At 55.3% G+C, this 17,135-nt stretch overlaps 1 protein-coding gene across 6 annotated transcripts in view; it reads left to right on the plus strand.

Annotated features, from left to right (window-relative positions):
• MYOM3 (myomesin 3) overlaps positions 1-17,135 on the plus strand; it is a 59,604-nt gene that overhangs the window by 16,662 nt on the left and 25,807 nt on the right. For all 6 annotated transcript variants that reach the window (XM_006077970.4, XM_044938120.2, XM_044938124.2 and 3 more), the window contains 12 exons: positions 1,163-1,251; positions 3,588-3,632; positions 4,087-4,227; positions 5,645-5,806; positions 6,449-6,590; positions 7,576-7,775; positions 8,911-8,964; positions 9,358-9,485; positions 10,973-11,156; positions 13,918-14,092; positions 16,337-16,458; positions 16,820-17,007. In XM_006077970.4, the coding sequence (XP_006078032.4) occupies positions 1,163-1,251; positions 3,588-3,632; positions 4,087-4,227; positions 5,645-5,806; positions 6,449-6,590; positions 7,576-7,775; positions 8,911-8,964; positions 9,358-9,485; positions 10,973-11,156; positions 13,918-14,092; positions 16,337-16,458; positions 16,820-17,007 (1,630 nt within the window). The remainder of the gene's footprint in view (positions 1-1,162; positions 1,252-3,587; positions 3,633-4,086; positions 4,228-5,644; positions 5,807-6,448; positions 6,591-7,575; positions 7,776-8,910; positions 8,965-9,357; positions 9,486-10,972; positions 11,157-13,917; positions 14,093-16,336; positions 16,459-16,819; positions 17,008-17,135) is intronic.

A 17,135-nucleotide genomic window follows, 5' to 3' on the forward strand; every position in this document is an offset into this window, starting at 1 on the left:
ATACACACACACACATGCGCGTGCAAGGGGAAGCAGAAGAGAGAGAGGCCTCCTTTCAGGAGGCAGTGAGTCTTAAGCACTGTGTTTAAGGAAGAGGCAGCATGCTTGGAGAAAATGAGCACAATATTCCCCAAAGTGCGCACTGTTCATATGAACTGCCAGGCGCTGAGTTCCTGCAGGCGCCAAGCCCTGTGCTCGCTGCTTTCTGAACACAGTTGTCAAGGCCCACCCTCATTCTCTCAAGGAAGCATTGTTGCATCCATGTAACAGATGAAAAAACTGAGGCTCTGAAAGATTAAGGCTCTTGCACAACTTGTACAGGGCAGGGCCTGGGGTTGAGTCAACTCTTTTCGCCTGGGTTCTTTCCAATACACCAAACCCTCCACCTCAACCCACTGGGGCTCTGGGAGACACGAATATAAACAGGAGGCTCCAGAAGCCAAGTGGGGCTGCGTGGACATAAATACCAGACCCTCCAAGGCTCCACAGGGAGGTGCCCCGTGGACCGCACCGTCGGGGACAGCACGCAGGGCCGGGGCAGCCTTGGGGAGCAGGTGGAACTGACCCGCAAGCAGGGGAGAAGAGGGGGCCCCAAGGGGCCTCTCTGCTTGCTGATGGGGCCAGATACGCCCTGCCGCCACGGTGGCCCTGGGATGGAGCCAGCCCCAGGCACCACGAGGAACAGGGTTGGTCTGGCTGGTGGTGAGCCCCAGGCCTGGGCTTGAGAACACCTGGGCAACTGGCCCAGGTCTGGCACAGGCTGGCGGTGTGCCCGGGCATCTCCTGCTCCAGAGTTCTGCCCAGGAGGTGTTGACAGAGCAGGGAGGCCGTGCCTGAGAGCGGGCTTGTCCCCTTGAAGTGGGCTTGAATTCCAGTTGTTCTGCGACTCTGGACCAGTCACTTAGTTCAAATGATATCCTAACAATTGTATTTTCAAAGCACTTTCACCTTAAGCTGCAGTGTTGTTTTCCCCGTTTTTCAAAGGAGGGCCTGGAGGTGTGGAGAGGGACGGGGGCAGCCCAAAGGCACCCAGCTTCTCAGGGGCAGGCCCTGACCTAGAGCCTCCCGTAACCACCCCCTTCCCCACCCACCCTGCTCTCCGGACTTGAGTTTTCCGTGGAGCCCAGCAGCCTCGGGGAAACAGCTCCCTCCTCCTTTTCAGATGTACCATTGAGGACGCAGCCACCTACACGGTGAAGATCAAGAACGCCTACGGCCAGGCCTCCTCCTTTGCCAAAGTCCTCGTCCGCAGTGAGTCCTCCCGTGCCCAACAGGCCAGGCAGCCCACAGCAAACCCTGGACAGGCAGATGAGGATGCGGGTCTGCCCCAGACTCGGGGCGCAGCAGGGGTATTTGTCCTGGGATTGAGTAATCAGAGCAGCCACTGGGACTCCTGCTTCCCCAAGGCCTTCAGAGCAAGTGAGATTCTCCACCCTCAGGCTATACAATCTATATCCCAGTTCAGTGCCTGTTTGGGAGCAGGCTTGTCCCACCGGGTTGGGCTTGGGTCCAGATCCCAGGACCTCTGGGAAGGCGGCCTGGTCCCCAGCAGTCCTCAGGGGACAAAGGCTGAGTCCTACCACCTCCCCTGCTGACCCTCACTGCCCTTTTTAGCTTCTGGTGCGTATTTCCCAGTTAGCTCAGGCTCCTCCTGGGCACTGATCAGGGCCCAAAGCAGGAGAGACCCTCGAGTCCACCAGACCCCAGACCACAAGCTTCCTCTGATGCTGATGGGCCGTGTGAGCCTGGGCGCCACCTCGCTTCCCTGACCTCCCCACCTGCAGACGGGGAGCCCTCCTGCCACCTCAGATGCTCCCGTGGGTTAAATGAGATGGTTTAGGTAGAGCTTGGCTGCAGCAAGCTCTTGGGGAAAGATAATCCTCCTCCCCACCCTATCAGCCCATGGCCCAGGCAGTCTAGCCAAGGAGGCCACAGCTTTGAGCCTAAGTTCAGTTCAGTTCAGTTGCTCAGTCATGTCCGACTCTTTGCGACCCCATGGACTGCAGCACTCCAGGCCTCGCTGTCCATCTCCAACTCCCGGAGTTTATTCAAACCCATGTCGTTGAGTCGGTGATGCCATCCAACCATCTCATACTCTGTCGTCCCCTTCTCCTCCCGCCTTCAGTCTTTCCCAGCATCAGGGTCTTTTCAAATGAGTCAGCTCTTCGCATCAGGTGGCCAAAGTATTGGAGTTTCAGCTTCAACATCAGTCCTTCCAATAAATATTCAGGATTTCCTTTAGGATGGACTGGTTAGCCCAAGGCCTTGCCCTAAGGACCCAGAAAGAGAAACTCCATGTATGCAAATTCAAACACACACTCACACACACACCCTCACACACACACACACACACACTCTCTCACACACACACACACACACACACTCACTCACACACACTCACACACACACACACTCACACACACACACATACTGGGTGGCAGGCAGGCTGGAGTCCAGCCCCACCCCCCCCAGCTCTCATCATTCCTTGTTAAACTGTCCTTCACAGCCTTTCCACCCCTCTTCCCTATTCCCCAAATAGCTCTTGGGAGGCAGTTGTCCCCGTTGCCGGGCCAGGCTCGCTGGGTGGAATCTGAGCCGTCCAAAGTCGAGTGCAAGGTCAGGCATCAGGCCTTCCGACCCTGCCTCCCTCTGTCCGCCTCTCCTTTCCACCACCTCCTCTGAATCCCCATCCCTCCCTCCATCAGAGCCTTCCCAGGGACCAGTGCCATGCGGTGGTTTTGGGCTGTTGGGGTGCTTGCTGGGTGATCATGCCTCAGTTTCCCCATCTGTATTAGAGGATAATGAAGTCACCTACAGAGAAGGCTGCTGTGAGGATTAAATGCGTTAAAAAGCAGCACGTGGTGTATGCTATGCGAACAAAAACTGTTGTCGCCGTCCCCTGGTGATCTGTGTCCACACCAGCTTGGACTTCACCCTGAAGCCTCCAGGAGATTTCCTAGTGCTGCCCTGAGCCTACCAGAAATCCCAGTCTGACCACGCTCCACCTCTGGGACTCTGTGACCCTAGCAGAGGGTGGGTTTTGTCCATGGCGATTCTCCAGGCAAGAATACTGGAGTGGGTTGCCATGCCCTCCTCCAGGGGATCTCCCCAACCCAAGGATCAAACCCAGGTCTCCCACACTGCAGGTGGATTCTTTACCATCTGAGCCACCAGCGAAGCCCAAGAACACTGGAGTCAGTAGCCTATCTATCCCTTCTCCAGGGGATCTTCCTGACCCAGGAATCGAACCTGGGGTGTCCTGCAATGCAGGCAGATTCTTTACCAGCTGAGCTACCAGGGAAGCTCTTGGGAAGGAAAACACCATTTAATGAGCACCAACTATATGCCAGGGTCCTGCTAAGGGCTTTGTTCATGTGAACTCAGATATTCAGAACCCACCTCCACCCCCAACAGGTAGGACTCAGGAAGGAACCAAGGCACAGATAGGCCAGGGAACGTTCTCCGAGCCTTAAAGGGAGGCCCTGCTAGACCAGGAGTTGAACGCACACCCAGAGGCCATGCCCCCAAAACCCAGTAGGAGTGAGGGTGCTGAGCCTTCTCCAACTCCCATTTGCTCTGGATTTCAGCTTACCTGGGGAAGGATGCTGGCTTCGATTCAGAGATGTTTAAAAGTAAGGAGGCTGGGGAGGGACGGGCTTTCAGGGAGGAGGTATCTGGGGTCCCTTTAGAATATAACCATCCATTCCCCACAAAGGGATGTCCACGTGGGGATTGCCTATAAACTGTTAATACTTGTGGACTGGCTTCTGGGGGCCCCTAGGCACCCCAGAGCTGCCCCTAGCCGCTGGGCTGTCCAGTGGCCAAAGCTGAATGAGAAAAAGGCAAAGCCAAACAGACAAATGGATATTTGCCATTTCAGTTCACCTGGTCCCACCTAAAGAAATCTCTTCCCTATCCCGAAGCCCCCAGCATCAGGCTCTTCTCGTTAAGACCACCAGGAGAACTGTGAATCCTGACCCAGAGGAGTGGGGACACCCCAGAAGGTCCTCCTCACTCCCATCTAAGCCCCAGGCTAAGCTGACACGGTCTCAGAAAACTTCTGTCCTAACTTTCTGTTGCCACCAGGACTGATGTTTGGCCCCAGCGTGGACTTCACATCAGTGCTGAAGCCGGTCTTCGCCCGTGAGAAGGAAACCTTCTCCCTAAACTGCCTATTTTCAGAAGATGTGTTGGACGCTGAGCAGAACATCCAGTGGTTCCGAGACGGTGAGGAACCCCGGTCCCAGCCCCCAGCCTGCAGAGGCAGAGATAGACCCCTGGTGGAGAGAGGAACTCAGCTATGCCTCTCCCCTAACCCGTACAAGCCAAGTGATGAGCGTGGACGAGGCAGAGGGAAGCTGAACGAGCCAGGTGGGCTCAGATCAAATCACCCTGCAAAGGGTCACTGAGCACTCACAGTGCCAAGCCTGCACTGGGTGCCAGGCCAGGGGTAGGCACAGACACGCCATTAAGTCAGGGGACCCTCCATCCAAGAGAGGGCAGGAAGCTGAAACACAACTGCAGCCTCTGCCCCTCGAGAGCCTCTGGTTGAGAGCCCTTTATGCACACACGATTGCCATCAGCACCCTCGGGTGAGGACGTATGAAGCAACAGGAACAGAGGCCAAGCGCAGGAGGCAGGTCAGCCTAAGGAGGGTCAGGGCACTTGCCTCGGGCTTTTCAGAGTCAGTTTGTGGGTGCAGGCAAGAACTGCTACTCGTGAGCTGGAAGACCTCTGGGGGATCACAGGCCAGGGCTGGGGAAGGCCCAGTCAGCTCAGGCAGGAAGAGATGGACCAGCCAGGGAGGAGACAGATGGCTGGACCTCCTGCCCTATTCATGACCAAGCCAGCAGCCGAAGGGCCAGGTGCAGCACCCTCAGCAGCTTGAGCCTAGGGAGGTGCCCCCTGGGGGGCTGGGGGCAGAGGAGTAGAGAAGCCACGAGCCCTGAGAAACAGCTGTGATAACAGGCCGAGATGTCCACCAGACCCGTAGATCCTTGGGAACAGAGGTGCTGACAGGCAGGAGGGGCCTTTGCCGGGACAAGGAGCAGCATGGTGCACAGCAGGTTGGGTGAGGCCTGGAGCCCCTGGCCCCTTCCCTGAGTCCCCAGCCCTCTCCCTAAGGTCCCAGCTGCCGACCTCCCACCCTCCTCCCCGACCCTGACCCTCCTCACCAACACCCCAACCCTCTCAGTAAGTCCTCTCCCCCTTTCCTGAGTCCCCATCCCCTGAACAAGCCCTCTCCCTTCCTTGAGCTCACAACCCCCACCCACCAAGCCCTATCTCCTTCTTTGAGCCCCCAGCCTCCCAAAGAGCCTCTGCCTCTCATACCAGGCCCCCACTGCTCTTGTTTCCACTTTCTCAGAGAACCTCCAACTCCTCACCGAGCCAGCAGCCCCTGGCCCCTTCCCCGGGTGCTCCCCACCCCCCACCCCCACCCCCACCAAGCCTGCTACAGAGGAGAGTTCAGAGACCACCTTGGCAGAGTCCTGAAGGTCACTACTCCCTTCCCCAACTCCCCAGCAGAGCCTCGGGCTCTAGCCCGGCCAACCGCATCTCTACCTGTGAACCCCGAAGCACCTATGGGTTCCCGGCTAAGCTCCAGATCCCCCAGGAGCTCACCCTGGAACCCCTCTCCCCACAGGGAGGCTGCTGAGGTCCTCCGGCCGCCGGCAGATCCTCTACGCTGACCGCCAGGCAGTCCTGAAGGTGGCCTGCGCCTACAAGGAGGATGAGGGCCTCTACACAGTCCAGGTGCCTTCGCCCTTTGGGCTCCGGGAGCAGAGCGCCTACGTGTTTGTGAGAGGTAAGGGATGGCTGGGGGAGGGCGCCCAGCCAGAGCCCAGGGACCAGGACTCTGCCTTGACCGACGTGCTGTGGGACACGTGGGCGAGCCCCCAGCTCCTTGGGGCCTCGGTGTCCCGGCTATATAGTGAATGCGGGTGTTGAGGCAGAGTCTTTCTAAGACTGCCCGTGACCCTCTAAAGGGACCCAGCCTGAGAGTCTCAGGCTTGGAGCGAGCTGGAGAGGAGGGCTGAACGTGGGCTGGCATCCTTCTAGTCCTGCTTGATTTCTGCCTCCGGGTTTTGCCACTTCACCGGCTGGGTGACCTTGGGCGATTGGCATTTCCTCTAGGAGATTCAGTATTCCCACCTGCAAAACGGAGAGTTGCTCTGGGACTCAAAGATGAATTGTGCCAATTGCTCAGGCAGATGGTGTAGAATGGGCCCCTAATAAACTGGACTCTCACCCTCCCACCCCTAGATGCTGCTGTTTAAAAGAACAGGCTGTCATTCAGGTCTTGGTCTCCAAGATCAACTGCACCCCTGGGGGGTTCGTGAGAAGAGGGTGCTGGGTGGGAATGGGAGGGGGTTGGTTGCCGAGTGGACATTGACTAGAAGAGCTGCCCCTACTCTCTTCCCACGCCCCCCACCATCCCGGGTTTCAGATGCTGCGGCCGAGAAGCCAGGGGTCCCAGGCTCCCCCTTGAACGTTCGATGCCTGAATGTGAACAGAGACTGCCTCATCCTGACCTGGACCCCGCCCAGCGACACCCGGGGCAACCCCATCACCGGCTACTCCATCGAGCTGTGAGTGGGTCTCTTGAGTGGCAGAGCCCACAGGGGGAGATGGTTCTGTGAGAACAAGGGCAGGGGTCACAGGAAACTGGGACCGAATGCCTCTCCTCGGGACAGGGCAGGAGGTAGGTGTGTTATTTAGGGGCAACAGAAGGGTGTCCACCTCTGGAGGTAGCCACTGCCCCTGGACCCTTTACGGCACAAGTGGACCCTGGCAGGGGCAAACATCAGTGCTTGAAGCCTGAGCACATGAGGCTTCGGTGGCTACTCGCCTCCCTGAGTGACAGAGACCCAGGAGCACTGAGCCTGGAAGGAGGGGGCTTCCCAGGAAGGGGAGGGCCTGGACACGCCGCCTCCTCCACCCCCCAGCTCTGAGGCCCTAGCTGGAGGTAAGGCCTAATCCAACCATTTGAATCCTTATGACAATCCCTATCTGAGTGGGTAGGGGATGCTCTAGTGCCCCATTCTACAGATGAGGAAACTGAGGTACACTGCCCCATCCAGCCAGTGCGAGGAATGGCAGTACCCAGAGGGTGTAGAGATCCCAGACTCTGAGGGTCACCCTAGAACACACACCAACAGGGGAGTGGACAGTCCTCAGGGGAAATGCTAAGTCACCCACTCATGAGCCATGTGACCTTGGGCAAGTCATCTCACTCTTTAAACTCAGATCCCATTGGTAGAGTGAAAGTAATCACACCTAACCTCAAGGACCTTCAGGATTAAACAAGATGATGGATGTGATGGGCACAGCACAGCTCCAGCCCACAGGAGAGTTCCATGAAAGGCACTAGCTCTTTCGATTAGCATCCTGGCTGGTGAGAAGGCCTCCTGCGGACCCGAGGCTGGAGCCGGGCTTTTAAATGGAGAGCAGGTGTTTCCCTGGCCGAGACAAGCTGGGCGAACAGCCCAGGGTGGGGGAATGTCCTGGTAGAGGCTCATACTGGGAGGGTGTGAGTCACGGGCAGGGGCTAAAGCCGGGGCTTCTCTCCCACAGGTGCCAGGGAGAATCTGAGGAATGGGTGCCATGCCACCAGGCTCCCGGCGGGACCTGTCGGTGCCCAATCCAAGGCCTTATTGAAGGCCAGAGCTACCGGTTCCGGGTGAGAGCCGTCAACAGAGCGGGCAGCAGCGTCCCCTCCAAGGCTTCTGAGCTGGTCGTCATGGGCGACCGCGACGAAGCTCAGAGGAAGACAGGTAGGCACAGAGGCCCTGAAGGACATGCTAGAGCATCTGTCAGGGCACACCAGGACTGCCTCACACTGGACACAGGAGCACGGGCCCCATTTCCAGCCCTGGTCCAGGAGACGAGATGCAGCCCAGCCCTCAGGAACCCCCAGTCTGATGGAGGAGACACAGCCTCAGTTCAGTCACTCAGTCATGCCCGACTCTTTGTGACCCCATGGAGTGAGCACACCAGGCCTCCCTATCCATCACCAACTCCCAGAGTTTACCCACACTCATGCCCATTGAGTTGGTGATGCCATCCAACCATCTCATCCTCTGTCGTCCCCTTCTGCCTTCAATCTTTCCCAGCCTCAGGGTCTTTTCTAGTGAGTCAGCTCTTCATATCAGGTGGCCAAAGTATAGGCATTTCAGCTTTAATATCAGTCCTTCCAATGAATATTCAGGACTGATTTCCTTTAGGATGGACTGGTTGGATCTCCTTGCAGTCCAAGGGACTCTCAAGAGTCTTCTCCAACACCACAGTTCAAAAGCAACAATTCTTCAGCGCTCAGCTTTCTTTATAGTCCAACTCTCACATCCAAACATGACTACTGGAAAAACCATAGCTTTGACACAGCCTCAGGAACCCCTAGTCTGACGGAGGAGACACGGTGCTGTCCTTAGTAGCCCCTAGCCTGAGGGGAAGGTAAAGCTTGTCTGATGAAAGAAACACAAATCTTAGCACCAGATGCTAATCTGGGGTGAAACCACAGCACCTTCTTCAGATGCCCTTAACCTGCAGGTGGGAAACTGCCCTGACTCAGAAGCTCCCAGCCTGGAGGGTGGAGGCGGGGAGGCAGAGAGTGGGGAACACAGCCCTCTCAGCCCCGAGGAGTCACCCTGACGCGGGTGTGCTGTGCCCTTGGAATCCGACCCCATTGCTCCTCCTTTCTGTGCCCCTTTGCCCCCAGCGGGCAGAGCACCTCTGGGGTCTGAGAATGCCACCTGCCCGAGGACACACAGAGAGGGGCCAAGAGGTCAGGACCAACAGCGGGGGAGGAATTCGCCCCCAGAGCGGGGCAAGCCCTGTCCTGTCCCTTCCTGACCCAGCCACACACCCTGCAGCCCTTAGTTCTCCACTAACGGGTTCCATTCTCCACCCTAGAGATCCCCTTTGATATGGGAAAAACCATCACGGTCAGCACAGATGACTTTGACGGTATGTGTGAACCCCCTGACACTTGGCCTCAAGACTCTAGCACCACCCCCCCTTGTGGTCTGGAAGCTGGGACACAAACTGGCCCGAGGCAGAAGTTGTCTGCGGGCATGGGTGGGGTGGTGAGCGTAGGCGGAGGTCCAGCTTGGGGGCCAGGCTCTCGGGTGGGTGACTGCGCCCCTCCTGGGGGACGCAGACATTGGGGAAAGTCTCCAGCAGGACGTGGGGAGACCCAGGCTCTGGTTCCGGCCCTGCCCTGCCCAGCCTTGCTGGGTGATTAAAGCAAGTTCCTGCCCCTCTTCTGGGCCCTGGCCCTCTCCTCTATGAAGTGGGAGGCTGAGATCTGGGGTCTCTGTGGGCCCACACATCTCAGCCCCTGGGCGACTCTGATTCCAGACTTTGTGACTATCCCCTCACCCCCGACTAACGTCCATGGCAGCGAGATCCGTGAGGCCTATGTGGTTCTGGGCTGGGAGGAGCCGAGACCCCGGGGCAAAGCCCCGCTGACGTACTTCCTGGAGAAGGTATGGAGACCCCTAGGGCCCCACCCCCAGGCCAGCCGGAGAAATAGAAAGGCTGTGGGACCAGGATGTGAGGGGGAGTGGAGGTCCAGGGAGGCGCTGAGAGACCCCAGCCGCGTCCCCTGGGGAACCCTAATGAGAAGAGAATCTCCTGTCTGGAAGTCCTGAACATAGCCCTACACAGAGGCAGGGGGGTGGATTAAATGACCTTTTCAGGTTATCTCCAGCTCTGGAAGGGATTTGAAGTGTTGAGGGGAAGGGGCTCCTGACATTTAGATGGAGGAACCGGAGAGGTCTCCGTGAGAAGGTGAGTTTTGAGTAAAAGCCTAAAGGAAATGGGGCTTCCGTCAAAGCTCAGCCGGTAACAAGTCTGCCTGCAATGCAGGAGACCCGGATTCAATGCCTGAGTCAGGAAGATCCCCTGGAGAAGGAAATGGCAACCCACTCCAGTATTGTTGCCTGGAGAATCCCATGGGCAGAGGAGCCTGGCAGGCTACAATCTATGGGGTCGCAAGAGTCAGACACGACTGAGCGGCTAAGCACAGCACTAAAGGAAGTGAGGGGCCAGCCAGAGATTTCTGGGGGAAGAACATTCCAGGAAAAAAGACCAGCAAGTGCAAAGACCCAGAGGCAGGGGTGGGGCCTGGCACCATCGAGGAGCAGCAGGGGGCCACGGAGCCTGGTGGGCGGACAAAGTGGGACATGGAACGTGACCAGACAGATGGCAGGAGTCAGACCACAAAGCAGCTTTTACTCTGGGGAGACTCGGGGCTTGGGAGGGTTCTGAGCAGACACGAATGGGATTTGACTTGTGCTGTAAAAGGATTTCTCTGCCTGTCATTTGGAGAAAAGATTGAAGGGAGTTAAAGTTAGAAACAGGCAGACCAGATCAGAGGCTATTGAGATAACTCAGATGGTGAGAGACGACGGTGGCTCTGGATCAAGGTTCTGGAAGGAAGCATGAGAGAGGTTAACCATGGTTAGATTCTGGATAAATTTTCAACGTAGAGCCAGCTGGATTTGGGATTTGGGGGTATTTTTTGGTTGGTTGTTTTGTTTTATTTTTTTGGCCGCACTGTGCAGCTTGTAGGATCTTAGTACCCGAATCAGGGATCAAAGCTGGGTCCTGGCAGTGCCTAACCACTGGACCACCAGGGAATTCCCCCAACTGAATTCACTGATGGAGCATATTTGAGGGTGAGAAATGAGAGAAAGAATCCAGGAAGGCTTCCTGGACTCTGACCTGAGCAGCTGGAAGGATGGGTGCCTTTGACTAGATGTGGGCAGCACTGGCATGGAGGCAAGTTCAGGGTCAGCTCCACTGAATGTGAGATGCTTGACGGGCATCCAGGCAGAGACATCACGGAGGCAGGTGAATCCAAAGCTCAGATATTGAGGGGCATCCTGGGGTGGGGAGAGAGGTTAATGAGAGCACGTGTGGGAAGTGCCCTCCCACTTAACCAACACCGAGTTTCTCTCCTTTGTCACAGTCGGTCATAGGCAGTGGCACCTGGGAAGCCATCAACTCAGAAGCTCCCGTGAAATCCCCAAGATTCGCCCTCTTGGATCTGGAGAAAGGGAAGTCGTACGTCTTCAGAGTGCGGGCGATAAACCAGTACGGCATGAGCGATCCCTCGGAGCCCAGCGAGCCCATCGCCTTGAGGGGGAAGCCAGGTACCTGGGATGCAGGAGACGGGCGCAGACCAAGCCAGGCTGTCAGCACCCAAGCCTCGGGCCCCCGGTGGCTGCAGGGACAGAGCCACACACATTTCTCTGCTCCTGACCACTCTACCTATCACGAAGCCGAGAAGCAACGTGATTACAGGCCTGTAAAGTTTCAGACCATCAAGAATTACATTTCTCTGGGCAAGAGGCTCTTGGAAGTATAGGCATTTTTTTTTCTAGATCAACAATTCATGAGTTGCAGAATCCAGCTGGGTTCAGACAGGAGCTGTCTGTGACCAATGGCCCCTCAGGACTAAAGGTCTCCAACCAGAGCCTGATCCCCCTCGTGCAGCCAGGATTGAGCCCCTGGGCAGGCCTCCCACCCTCTCCTTGGTCCCATCCCCCAGCCCTGCCTCATCAGGTGGGACCCCTCTCAATAGCAGCACAGCATGGACCTGGGCAGGTCATTTCTGAGCTGCAAACCTTGATGTCCTCACCTGCCAAACATACTGTTCTGAAGGTCTGGTTATCGCCCTGCCTCTGGCTCCTTCCTGAGCCTCCCAGCAGCAGCTCCGTGCTAGTCCTGACTTGCCAGGGTTCCTCTCTCCTCTGAGGCCTCTGGATTGTGGGATCTTTCTCTCTTTGATAAGACCAGACGGGTCCCTGGAGCTGCCATCAACAACGAGTCTTTTAAGGAACCAACGGCAGCACTGCCCATCTGAGAAGAGCCTGATGTGCTGCAAGGCCTGTGTGGGGAAGATTGCCAAGTCCTAGATTTGTAGTGCTCAATAATGTAGAAAAAAGATATATATATATATATGTATTATATATATATATATACACACACACACATATATATATGCATATATTCAGGCTTGAATATATGGTGCTAGAGGTAAAGAACCTGCCTGCCAATGCAAGAGATATAAGAGACGCAGGTTCTATCCCTGGGTTGGGAAGATCCCCTGGAGGAGGGGCATGGCAACCCACTCCAGTATTTTTGCCCAGAGAATTCTTCCTCTGTCCATGGGGTCTCAAAGAGTCAGACATGACTGACGCGACTTAGCCCACGTGAATGCATGTACATATTCAATGTAAGTATAAATAGGCTGGTGGGCAGATGGAGTTTTTCTTTCATTCTAGTCTGGTTAACAATTAAGCTTGATTTAGGGTTCCAGCCAGTGAGTGGTTTGTGATTGGATGTGGGCAGTCTCTGGACCACAAGGTAGCCTTAGGGCAAGGTTCTGGTACACTTCAGAGAAGGAAAGGAGAGGAAAAGAAGAGGGGAGGAGAGGAAAAAGGAAAAGGAATTGACTTGTATTATGAAAATGAAAGTATTGCACAAAAGTAGGAAAATACAAAAGAAGCAAGAGAGAAAGAATGGAAGCGAGGGAGGGAAGGAAGGAGGGAAGGAGGGACAAGAATGCCCCACCCCCAAAAATCCCACTGACAGGGTAACCACTGTGAGCATCCAGGTACCTGGGCTTCTGGTCTTTTGACCACATGCCTACCAGTGCCTCTTCTTGAAAGTCCAATCAAGCTGTATGTAGAGCTTTGCATTCTACTTTTTTAAATTAATGATATATCACAAACATGCCCTCAGGTCTTGAAATCCTCCTTGAAATCAAGGTTTTAGTGTGTGAAGATGACTCCATACATGGATACCCTCAGCTCCAGTTCTTGCCCACTGGTAGAATCAGGTCTCTCGGATGGTCATTGCCTGACCTCCTACAAGCCTCTCCCCACCACCCAGCCTTCATCCACTGCCACACTGCCTTCAACCTGAGAGACTAAAATTTGTGATAGGACCTTCCCGAGCCCAGGACCCCAAGTCTACATCTCAGTACCTCCCCTGGGCCAAGTACAGAGCCTGGCTCAGAGTAGGCGCTCAGTAGATACTGGGTTTGTGTTGGGTGGATGCTGAGTTCAGCCTTTGCCTTTTGACTTCGAAGGACCACTAGAACACAAGGAGAAGTGTCCAGGGGAAATGGAAGACGAGGCTCTAGAATTCAGGAGAGAGAGCAGGGCTGGCAGTAAAGCCTGGGGATTCACCTGCAGAGAGGTGAGGATTGAAGCCATGGGCATAGGTGGACCCTCCATGCCTTTCTTGAGAAGAGTTCAAGAAAAACAGAGCAAGTCAAGGAACTGAATCTTGGAGGAGTCTCAAATTTAGGGACAAAGGCAGAGGGGAAAACATAAACAGATGTGTAAGGAGTTTGAGAAATACAAAGAGTACTAGGAAGGTCCTGTATCTGACATCCATCCATCCATCCATCTGTCCATCTTTCCATCCATTCATCCATCTATCCCTCTATCCATTCTCCCATCCATCCATCCAGAGATCTCTTCATTTAACAAATCACAGCAGACCCACCTCAAGGAACATTGTCTGAGAAAACCATGAAAGATAATGTTTCAAGGGGAAACAAGCTATGTTTCCTAGAGACTAGAGATAAGGGCTGAGGAAAATTGGCAGATCTGATAACTTCTAAGAGAGAAAGTGACAGTAAGGATTGATAAAAGAATTTTAATAAGGAAGTGGAGCTGTTTGGAGGTGAGAGAGGACTTTCAGAATACAAGAGCCTGGACCACACCTCTGGGACTAGGAAAGAGCTGCCCAAAGCCCCAGGGCATGTCTGAAGTGCTTGTGGCTACCCCCAGCCACCCCCACCCCCCATGCTGTGTGCGTCCCTCTCTGCCTCTCCCACACCTCTCCCCCTTCCCAGCCATGGGACAGCATCTTCACTCAGCCCATATTTCTGTGTTTTAGCCACTCTCCCGCCTCCAACGCAAGTTCAAGCTTTCCGAGACACACAGACCTCTGTCTCCCTGACCTGGGATCCAGTGAAAGACAGCCCAGAGCTCCTGGGTTATTACATCTACTCCCGGGAGGCAGGATCATCTGAGTGGCGAACAGTTAACAACAAACCCATCCAGGGCAGCAGGTGAGTTTGTGCCCACCCTTCCTGCCTTAGAAATAATAATAACGGTAATAATGATGAAGCCTGCCTTTCAAGACATTGGTTGGGCACAGGGCACTGTTCTAAGCTCTTTTCATATGTTAGATCAATTAGTTCTACCTGCAATCCTATGAACTTGGGGCTACTTTTCTGCTTCTTTGTTTGGCTGTTCTGGGTCTTCATTGTGGTACACAGGCTTTTCTAGTTGTGGTTCACAGGCTTAGCTGCTTCATAGCACGTGGGATCTTAGTTCCCCCCCAAGGATCAAACCCGAGTCCACCACAGTGCTAGGCAGATTCTTTACCACTGGACTACCAGGGAAGTCCCAGGATTACTATTTTTATTGTCATTGCACAGAAGAAGAAACTGAGGCACAGCACAGATAAGTAGCTTGCCAAAACTTCCTTAACTAGTGAGTGGAGGAACCAGGACTTGCCCCGGACGGCCTCTTTTCTGGCAAACACTCTCTAAGGGCACGCTGTTTGGAGGTAGCAGGGACTGGCTAGGTCTTGTCCTTCCGGAAGCTTAGAGACAGAGAAGCAGAGCGTACAGGCCGGGAGGCCAGGGTTTAGGCTCCTCACCCACCCTCATTCACCAGGGACCTTGGCACAGAGACTCGCCCTCTCTGACCCTCAGCTCAGCCTGCCTGTCCACCCCCACTCCGCTCTGAGCCTCCCTCCTCACTTGGTGGCCTCATCCTTGAAGGCAGAAGCCTCAGGCTTATGGACTCATGACTTCTCTCCATTTTGAGGCCCTGTGGGATCAGGGACTCAGTTAATGACACATACCACCCATTCCATCCAACGACTGACCGGGCCCTGAGCGCACCCGTGGGCTCCCCTCACCCTGGGCTGCAAGATCATTTCACCCAAAGAAAGAGACAGGACCTGGCGCCCCACTGGCTCACGGTGCTCGCAGTCACTCACGCTTTGTCACTGCTAAAGTTCAGGTTTGAGACAAATGAGAGTCCGAGTTATCCCTGGAATGGCATCTCCCCAAGGACTTGCATCCAGGTGGGCGTCCCTGAGGGGCGGGGGTGAGCGAGAGTCACGTGACAAGAGTGGCATGTCGGAAGAACGCGTCACACGTGCAAGTGACCATCCAGAGAGCTCATCACACATGTGTATCTCATCGGTTACGTGTGTCAGGGCTGGGAAGAGGTTAAACACAGCTGCCCGGGAGTGTTGCCTGAGGTGGTGCCTAAAGCGAGCTCGGCTGGAAGGCAGGGCCTGGTTCACCACCGTGCCACGACCTCCTCAGAAGCTGGCTCACAGGAGATGCTCAAAAAAGACTTGGATGAAGGAATAATGAACGGGCAGGCACTGCACTGGGATTCAGGAGGCCTGGGCTGCAGCCCATTCCTGGTGGGCTGTGTGTTCTTGGCTCCCCTCATTCCTCCTGCAGAAGACCTTCCCTGCCTATAAAATGAAGACACTGGTTTGATCCATAAGGGCCTCTCCAGCCTTCCAACATTCAACTCCTTGAGGTCAACTGACCGAGAGAGGCTCCCTATAGAACAAGATTTGCTCCAGGAAAATGTTGTTAAGTGGAGAAGGGTTCACAGTCTGGGGTCTTACTGAGAAGGGAAAGGATGGGAGGACATTTTTCTCTAAGCCAGAGTATCCTTGTATGTCTCTGGCTGATGATTCTCTTTGGGGGTCTTTAAAGGGACTCTATTTTAGAGTTACAGCATTTGTACAGATAAAAAGACCACACATGTTCCCAGGATGAGACCCAAAGTCCTGGCAATCTACTAGATTGCTCAGTTCAGGGGTTGGCTACCTGGGCCTTCAAATGGTACCTTTCCCAAGATATTTGCTTTTTTTTTTTTAATTTTACTGCCATGGTGCACAGGCTTCTCTGTAATTGTGGCACTCAGGCTTAGTTGCCCTGTGGTATGTGGGATCTTAGTTCCCCAACCAGGGATTGAACCTGTGTCCCCTGCGTTGCAAGGCAGATTCTTAATCACTGGGCCACGAGGGAAGTCCCCAGCATGTTTGCACTTTAATGACAGGCTCTAGAAGTCACAGCCTTTAAAATCTTAAGGACCTCACCCTCTAGGATGCAGGCATCACTTTGGGGGCAGGGGCAAGGTCTTTAGGTGAGGACTGAGGCCCTCCAATCCTGCCATGCTGGGGGCCACTTATCCCGCACAAGGTTGTTCTAGAAGTTTCAGGGATGTCTCCAAACTGTTTGGCCGTCCCTGAAGGCAGCACATTTCTCTCCCAGGTTTACAATTCCCGGGCTAAGGACGGGGAAGGAGTATGAGTTTTGTATCAGGTCCGTCAGCGAGGCCGGAGTCGGGGAGAGCTCAGCCGTCACCGAACCCATCAGGGTCAAGCAGGCTCTGGGTGAGTGCACAGGGCAGGTGCAGCCTGCAAGCCTGGGGGGTGGGCGGCCGTGGCCTGGGCAGAGAGCTGGGGGCTTATTGACCATCTCTTGGAGGGTCCAATCCGGAGGCCACAGGGCAGAAGCCCCCCTGACCACCCGATCCTTTGAGGAGAGAGTAATGGTGGCCTGAGACCAGCGTGGAGGCTCAGGTGTCCTCTGTGTAGCAGAGTCAGAGTTATCAAGGGACACCGCCGGCTAAGTCAGCGCCCCCAGAGCAGGGTGGGCACCCACCAGGGGAGGCTCACTACGTCCCTCGGGCCCCATTGCCCAGTCTGGCCATGCCCTGGGAGCAGTGACCCTCACCCCCTTGCCTCCCTGTAGCTACACCGTCTGCGCCATATGACTTCGCCCTCCTGAACTGCGGGAAAAATGAAATGGTCATTGGATGGAAACCCCCGAAGCGGCGTGGAGGGGGCAAGATCCTGGGTTACTTCCTGGACCAGCACGACTCCGAGGAACTGGACTGGCACGCGGTCAACCAGCAGCCCGTCCCCACCCAGGTTTGCAAGGTGAGGCTGGAAGGCGGCCACCGGCCTGCAGTCCTGACTTACGCAGGCAGAGACCAGAGGTCGGGGCTGGAGGTTCTGAGGCTGAGAGACCTCAGGCCCCTTGGCCTGCACGATCCAGCTGATTGTCA

The sequence above is a fragment of the Bubalus bubalis genome, chromosome 2, assembly GCF_019923935.1.
Source record: "Bubalus bubalis isolate 160015118507 breed Murrah chromosome 2, NDDB_SH_1, whole genome shotgun sequence".
NCBI classification, from domain to species: domain Eukaryota; kingdom Metazoa; phylum Chordata; class Mammalia; order Artiodactyla; family Bovidae; genus Bubalus; species Bubalus bubalis.